At 41.4% G+C, this 8,329-nt stretch overlaps 1 protein-coding gene across 2 annotated transcripts; it reads left to right on the top strand.

Moving 5' to 3' along the window:
* The first annotated feature begins 25 nt into the window (after window positions 1–25).
* On the top strand, window positions 26–5,456 carry COX6C (cytochrome c oxidase subunit 6C). Of its 2 annotated transcripts, none has more exons than XM_086893458.1 (4): window positions 26–163; window positions 761–888; window positions 2,418–2,539; window positions 5,331–5,456. In XM_086893458.1, the coding sequence occupies exons 2-3, from the start codon at window positions 775–777 to the stop codon at window positions 2,535–2,537; spliced, it is 234 nt and encodes a 77-aa protein (XP_086749584.1). In that variant the 5' UTR covers window positions 26–163; window positions 761–774; the 3' UTR covers window positions 2,538–2,539; window positions 5,331–5,456. The 2 variants fall into 2 exon arrangements, with proteins under 2 accessions (XP_086749584.1, XP_086749637.1); XM_086893511.1 differs by lacking the exon at window positions 26–163 and adding an exon at window positions 255–544.
* Window positions 5,457–8,329: the final 2,873 nt, after the last annotated feature.

Consider the following 8,329-nt stretch of genomic DNA (forward strand, 5'->3'; position numbering starts at 1 on the left):
CGAATCGATTCTATGGTTAGGTCCCGCACGCGCCGGCCGCTGCACCCGGCCAGGTTTGGCCCGCGCCGCCCGCCGTACGCCGCCTGCCCGCCGCGCATGCGGAGTAGCGGCGCTGCAGCGGGAGCGCGGCCGGCGGCGCAGAAGGACCTTGGTGGGAGCTGAGGTGAGGTCGCTCCCCGCTCCCGCTGCGGCTCCCGCTGTTCCCTCTTCCTCCCTTCGTTCCCTCTAACTTCCCGTATCATCCCCATCCCTAGGGCCGCCAGCCACCGCTCATCGCTCGGCCGCGGCCCCGCGACGGTCCCCTGACCTCTGCGCGTCCCTGAGGGTGGCGGAGCCGGGCCCAGCGGCGGCGGCTGCAGCGCGGGGCTGGGGCGCCCTGGGTGCGGGGAGCGGCGAGGGGCTGGTCCCAGCCTGTCCCTGGTAGTGCTTAGAATGTCTTCTGACGTGAACACCAGAACAGGAGGCCTGGGAGGGAAGACTCTGCGGGGGGCGCAGGATTTAGTGTGAACTACGAAGGCCGGTCTCGATTCCATAAATACTGTGTGTAAGAAATATAAGAACTTTAACTAGAATTGTGTCATAAATAGGTTATCCTTGAATTTTGTCTCTTAAATATTGTCATTGGAAGGTCAAATGCACAGGACCACTGTTGCTTGTATCGTGAAGACGATTATTGCACAAAACAAAAAGAATGATCTTTCTGTAGTACAGAAGATAATTTTAAGTATCCCAAAATTCTCTTATTTCTTTGTTCTTTCAGGAAATCCAGTCATAATGTCGGCTGCACTGTTGCCAAAGCCACAAATGCGGCGCCTTTTGGCCAGGCGGATGAAGTTTCACCTCCTTGGGGCATTTTTGGTATCTATGACATCTGCGGCTTTGTACAAGGTGGGCTCTGTAGTGTCATTCAGTTATAAACCAGGAATATTTAAAGAATTCATAATATTTTTCTGTTGAGATTGGGTTGAGCTGTTCATCAGAAAGGTTTAGTAATGTATTTTTGTAAGCACGTTTCCAAAGCACAAATAAATCTTCCTAATCTTCATTTGAAGAAGGGATATGAATAATCTGATGTTTCATTCTGTGTGTTCAAGATCATGCAATTCATGACAACTTGACCTTCAGTCTCCTAGTCCCAAAATGCTCTTGACCATTCACAATTGATGCACATTAACTCTAGACAGTTTGTGTTTAGGTCTGCCACAGTTTCTGTGACTTGGGAGACTTGTCCAGATCTTACTTTATCTCTTGGCTGATTTCAGGAAACTTGCTCTTAAGCAATTTGGAAAACTCATCATTCACGCTATAGATATCAGTGTGGGAAAACCTGATGTGGTCTTTCTGTCCTTGCTTTTGAGGTATTGTGTGGAAATGGAGCATTGTGTTTCCAGAAAAACACCCTTACAGGTTTGACTTCTAATAAAGATAAGAGCAGTACTTTGCTTTTGAGTGCTCTTATTAGATAATTCTTGTCTCTCAAACAACACAGTGTGAATTCCTGTGGAAGAATGGGATCTTGGTTTTCCCACTGAACTCATGCATATACTGTTGGCAGCATTTGAGTGCTCAGGAAGCTATTGATAAAAGTGATGAGAAATGAAGTTAATTTCAGGTTTTTCACAACTTCTCAGAGCCACAAATGTCTATCAGAAACTCACACATGTACTTAAGACATCTGTTGAGAGGTAGACAAGCTTGTTTGTGGTCAGACTTAGAATATAATTTTTTAATAATCTCTGGGTCAGTACCTTATTTGGCACCCCAGTGTTAATACACTGTCAGACCAGATTTAGAGCAGGTAACAAGGATCTCAGCAGCAATTTACTTTGTCCCATGTTAGATGCTGTTGTACAAACCCACCTCAAAATTTTTTTCACGTTTTTGGGAGCTTTATGAGAATATCTCTGTGCTTCAGGTAAGTGGATGTCCAAGGAATGAGGATTGTGTCTTTTTATGTTGGTGACCTGTAAGAGTGGCTTGGCAGTCTTATAAAATTTTACCAGATGTAGTTGACTTATGGTGTAGCTGTAATGTAGTCCTTTTATCTGGAGTCAGAGTTTTGCAGCTTCCTACAGGCACAAGAGTTGCCATAATGACATATTTTATGTATAAAACTATTAGCAGGGAGGATGTTGGACACACGAGTATCAATACAGATGGAGTGGTTTTGGTTCTTTGAAACTGTGATGTGCTACCTTGTAACAGACTTTCTTTTTAAGGTTTTACTGCAGACATTTGTTCTTCTGACCAATGATCAGGTAGCTTGACCTGTGGGTTTTAACAGGAACAAAGGAATGTTTAATAATTTGAGCTAAAAATTTTAGATTAATATCCACTGATAGAAATTATGGAACTAACAGAAAAAAATCTGTTCATAAAGCTTTGCAAACTTTAATTTTCTGTGTGTTTCTTTCCAGTTTGGAGTTGCTGAACCCAGAAAACGAGCTTATGCAGAGTTCTATAAAAATTATGATCCCGTGAAGGACTTTGAAACCATGAAGGCAGCTGGTGTGTTTGAATGTGCACCGCCCAAGTGATGGTAAGCTGCATCTGCAGGTAGTGAACTGCACTGCATTAGAACAGGAGTGAGATGATTTCAATGAGATGTTGTGCTTCTGCTTAGGGGAGGGGTGGGATTTTCCTTTTCTTTCAAATGGAAAGGGCTTTTCAAAGAGAAAGAATACAAACTGCACTCAAGAGACCTCAGGGAAATAAAAATGTGAAGAAGCAGGAGAACTGGGGAGTAAAGGTGGGATAGAAGCTCCTGAATACCTTTTGGGTAATTTGCTTAACTTGAGTGGTACAGGAGACAGTGATGATGCCAGGCCTTTGTCCTCCTCACATAACCACAGAGAGGAGACAAAGCTCTAATGGTAAACTGCAAGACTTGCCTGATTCCACAGTTATGTTGATGCTGTCACATCTTGAACTGCTTAACTTGGGGCTGTCTGTATCTTCTGCTTACATACTTGTGGTGGTACAGTGAGTGAGAAAATGGAGAGGCTGATTCTCTCATAGCATGCATCTGAATGTAAGAAACAGAGACAGCTTCTGCATATCATTTTGTATATTGAAGTTGGTGAGAGGGGGAAGATAACTAGTCATGAGGGGAAATACATCTATACATACACACACACACACACACATATATTAAACAATCACAATGGCATACAGCTTTGTGTACTAATAATCACATTTTTGCCATATTGTATGAACTTGAACACAACTTCGTTTGCAATACTCTTTTTTTTAGCACTTGACACTGCCTGTTCTAGGAAAACTACGCAGCTTTGTTCTCCCTTGCTAGTAACACCAGGAAAAAGTTCTTGATTTCAACTGTGTTGTAGTTATTAATAACTACACTCACTAAGCTGCACACGCTGATGTGACAACTCAGTAAAAAGTTCCTCTCCCTTTCTTGGTGCAAAATTTTTACATTGAGTTCTCTGCTTCTCCTAAAATGACTTCAGACTAATCTAGAATGATAGTTTTTCATTCTTTTGGAATGTTTTCATATTGTGATCATTACGTGATAATCTGTGGCTTTAATTATCCTGGCCAGCTGGATTTTCTCAGCTTGTTTGCATGAAGAAGCAAGATTGAATAAAAGATTTGTACTTAACACTATGAATACTGAATTCTGTTCTATGACAATCTCCAACTATCTGATTTCTGCTGAACACAATTATGTAAAAAATCTCAGAGCTCCATGTCTTCTAAAAAATTAGAAAAAGGGTAAAAAATGCTTGTGTCAATCCCAGCTTTTGGTAGTGTTTTTTTTTATTTTATTTTGTGAGAGCGGGATACTGCTGTTCTTTAGCTATGACTGCAACAAAGATAAATAATGAAATTATAGATTTACCTGGTTTAAATCTTGGTAATTCTGCCTCTGGTCCAGTCCTCTGGCTAATATATGGTCACTTTTAAACTTCTTTAGACACTGGAATTGCATTCTTTAGTCAGGTGGCCTTCATCAGTGTATTCTGAAGGGCCATCTGGTGGTAAAATCATTTGAAACAAACACTGTCAACAAGGATGCATGTTGAATATTTAATTCAAATCATGAGCAGGATTTATTTCAGTACAAATAGAGCTCCACTCTCAGCCTGTGTTCCCACTGGCAGCTTAAAAAAAAATTGCACATTGTGTGCACCTGTTAAAATTAAATGTTTCCTAAACAATTTTTCCATTTCTTAATTGTACTGGCTCAAAAGAAAATGTGGAAGACAAATTATCTTTTGTGATTTTGTTTGAGTTGCTGATGCTTCTTATTCCCTAGCCTGTTCATATAAGAAGAGATATTTTTTCACTACTTCGTAGTAGAAAGAGGTTGTTTTTTCTTGTGCCTGCATGTGAATACAAAAGTAGAAGGGGAAAAAAATGCAAGTGCTTCAAATGTTTTGTAAAGGCTGTGAAAAAAGGACAAGTACCCAGAACAGATGGAAGACATTTTCATTTGCCTCAGAAGTTTAAATCTTAGCTATTTTGAATTTTAAGCCTTTTTTTGGTGTAGCTACCTACAGTGATCATGCACACTCTACATCTCCCAGTTCACTGGAGTATGTGGCAATAAGTAACAACTTAACCTCACTGAATACTTTCTGTGGAACCAGTACTTAGTCCCAGAATTGAGGAGGGGGTTGGGTGGGCAGGAAGGAGTTAATTAGTTATGGTGGTAGCATGGCACTCTACACCACGTCTGTTCCTGCTGGGCATGGAGGCTCCTTGGCACCTCCCTGTGAATTCACTGTTTCATCTGCTTGGTGAGTACTCTGCTGGTGATACTGACAGTGGAAATTAAGTGCAGGTATAAATGGGAGCAGATCTGGCATCTGCTGTGTGCTCAGCCATGGAATAAAGGGGGAGGCTCAGAGTTTGGTGCTAACCACTTTCATGACTCTTGTCATGGAGCACAGCTGCTCTTGGATTGTGTTCAGTATAATGGGGAGAAGCAATTTGAATTTGGTTTTCTTCCTTCCTTGGTAGGCTGCCTACACCACTTGTTTCCTCTCTGGCTCCTATCTGAAAGCTGCTTTCCTTTCTCCTGCAGGCCCTCAGCAAGACTGATTCAGTTACAGTGCAGCATATATAGTGAATCTGGTGTGCTGTGCAGAGTTGTTCCAGCTCTTGATTTGTTCCATGTTTCACTTCTGTTTGCCACATGAAGGGTGTGTGAAGCTTCAAGCATCAGGAAATAACGGGGAATTCCTCTAGACTAAACTACCGCATAAACATTTCTCTTTGCTGCTTTGCATTCAGACATTCTAATATGTTTACTTTCAGCATGAAGTTTGTCCATCATAACTTACTGAGCTTTTTTTATCTTGCAGATTCCCTTCAGATCAAGGAGACTTGATGACCGAACCTTATTTGTTCACTGAAGTGTAAAGTGCAACACACTTCAGCGCATGGCGCACTCTAATGCAACTCAATAAATAAAATACATATGTCAGTGACTTTCAGTTGTCTTCATTAATGTAGAAATACTTAAAGGCTCAGGTGGTGGGTGGAAGGAGTGGTAGAAAGTCTTCAGAACTTGCTCAAGATGACTAAGTTTATCTTTCCTCCAGGAATTATTTGCATCTCTGTTTTGGCCAAATTCCACACTTGATAGCACAGTCTGTCCCTAAGCAGCGACAGCTAGTTTGTCCCAGCTGCTTATGGGAATGTGTAAGAGGACAGATGTTGAAGGAAGGGAGAGGATGGATTTCTGGAGGGGTCTGTGTTACCTCTGGCTTCACAAGGTGAGCTGACCTTGAGAGGAAAGAACTTGGCTAGAAATTCTGGAAATACACCAGCCAACCGTTTTGTCTTTTGCTGCTCTCTTCACTGGACTGTCTTCCTTACATCAGCAAACTGTTACAGCAAGACTTAGAGACTCTGCAAATGCCCATTCTTACACATGGTATATTAGTTACTCTAATTGGAAAATTACTGCAAACTGCAGGCATGTTCCCATGTAATAGATGTACAAGAGGAAAGGGTGTACAGGCAGACAAAGTGAATATTGTATTATGGTAATAAAAATCTTGGCATGCTGCTTTTAGACATGTATCATCTTTTTAATATCTGGAAGTAGTCAGCTAAGCATAGTTTGGATCTCTGCTACATTCTGTGCAGTCTGAGAGATGATGCTCTGTCTTCTTGGGCCACGATAACCTGTTAGTGAGAAGAGGCATTGTCATTGCCTGTTGCTCAGGATGAAGAAGGTACTAGGACTGCAGCTTTTGTTTGCTGAATGTGGATACTTAGGAGAGCAGGGAAAAGCTGGCTGCATGAAAGGAAGGAAGTCTTTGTATGAAGCAGCATGACAAATTAGGCCATCTGTGTTGTATTTGAAGGTCTTCAGTTCAAATCCTGTTTGGAGTAACTCTTATTACTTTACATGGATCATTAACTACTTAACACTTAATAGGTATCCTTGAACAACATTTGGACTAATGAAAGCACATAAGTAATGTATGTGATCCAGAACATTTTATAGAGCAACATGGGATTTTCTTTAGACTTCCCGTGTAGACAGTGCTTCCTTTAAGCAAAGAAAGCATTTGACATCAGTGATGCAGGGGAAACGGTCTCGTAATCAGAATACCCCAACTCCTATAAATGTAAACCAGAGCTTAACAATAGCAAATGATACCCATTTGTCTTCCCAATGTACAGTATAAACAGTGTATGCCATGAAGTACTGACTACCTTTCTCAGGCCTGTCTGCAGGTTTAAATAGCCAGGGGTCTTCAGTCCTACAGCTTCAGAGGCAAAGAAACTTGCTACTGCCAGGTGTGCAGGCTAACAGACATGACTTCCCTTTTCTGTCTGGGCCCTGTATTCTTTACAGTTGCTATGAATTAATTTACTGTTAAATTCTTAGTATCTTCTAAACTGTTGTAGCCAGCAGCAGTTACTGTAGTCTGTGTTCCTTCAGCTACCAGCTCATGTGATTTAAAGAAATAAGTTTTGTGACTGAAGGCAGTTTTTGACAGATGCAGCGGCTCAGGAATGTCTCTGGCTAAATGTATTTAACAAAGAAAGGTGAGTTCTAACTTCTGTGGCTGTGCTTTGAGCATCTGCAGGCTGCAATTGTTGCTTTCTGGATGCAGTCTAGTTTCATTCCTAGGATGCAAGGCAAGTACTTCCCTTAAGCAGGCAATGCCAACCAACCCACAGCTTGCTTTCCTCTGGAGTAGGAAGGGACTGCGAAGTTGGGTACCTAACCTGCTTTGCTGAAATCAGCACCAACCTACCTTCTTTTTTTTTCTTCTTCCTTATTTTTTTTTCCCTTTGCCAGCAAGAGTTCAGCTGGTTCTATCATACAAAGAATTGGAGTGGGACATAACACAGTACAAGACCTGTGAGTTAGACCCTAATCAGTTGCTTGTTACAGGGTCTGGCATTCTGTTTCTAGGAGATGCAGAGCTGAAAAACATGCTTGGCTGCTCTTGGAGACTATCCCAAGTGTCTGAAGATTTTTGCTATATTTATGTATGAAATGATATATAAAAAGGAATTATTTGACCTGAACTGCTTTGGGAAAGGTCTTGCCTGACTATGCCTTCAAATTTTTTGGCTAGCTTCCTTTATTCTCGAGTGTTTGAGGAGTGATTGATTGTTCTGGAAGCAAACTAAAAAGATAGATTTGAAGTTGTGAGCTCTCCAGGTCTAAGGAGCATTATGAGAGTAGGCATGTTTTAAGAGTACACATTGCACTGCTTTAGCAGCTAAGTACAGGCAGCTGCTCTTTGGACAACTTTGTTTTCATAGTTCACACAGCTCTTATGTAGGAGAGGTTGATTTATGTGCTGTCCCCACTCGTTTCCATACATGTGGTCAGAAGGGGGAGAAAGAACCTGCATAATGCAGTAAAGATGCAGCTCAATTCACTGAAGAAAAGTGTAATTTAAGCAAGTGTTTATTCCAGGAGAATGTAATTCAGGAAAAACCACAAATGTATCTTAAAACAATGTCTGAAATCTACAAACTTTTAGAAATTAAACTGCTGTTCCTCATTTTTTACAGGTGTGTTTGCATCCCCTTGGCTTGTGTGTGTACTCCATAAATAAGGAACAGATTAGTCTAATTGAAACGGTGACTACAGTGCTGTTTTGATTCAGTTAGTCACAAAAGCATAAAACTTTTCAGCACAAGTTTTTGGCAAGCTAGTCACCAGTTTTTACTTCCAAAGTATTGTCATGATCTATTGCATTTCCTGGTACACTACAAAGTCCAGTGACCAACTGGGATCTAATGGGGCCCTCATGAAGCTCGTACATCAGTCTTGTTATTATCCTGCACCATGTAACTGAATGAATAAACAGCTCACAAGAACAAA

Source organism: Cyanistes caeruleus, chromosome 1, assembly GCF_971803275.1.
Source record: "Cyanistes caeruleus chromosome 1, bCyaCae1.hap1.1, whole genome shotgun sequence".
NCBI classification, from domain to species: domain Eukaryota; kingdom Metazoa; phylum Chordata; class Aves; order Passeriformes; family Paridae; genus Cyanistes; species Cyanistes caeruleus.

Bases quoted from the DNA above. Each gene is read 5' to 3' on its own strand.
- COX6C (XM_086893458.1), top strand. From the start codon at position 775: ATGTCGGCTGCACTGTTGCCAAAGCCACAAATGCGGCGCCTTTTGGCC. The intron at 889-2,417 runs GTGGGCTCTGTA...GTTTCTTTCCAG, and splicing joins CATCTGCGGCTTTGTACAAG to TTTGGAGTTGCTGAACCCAG.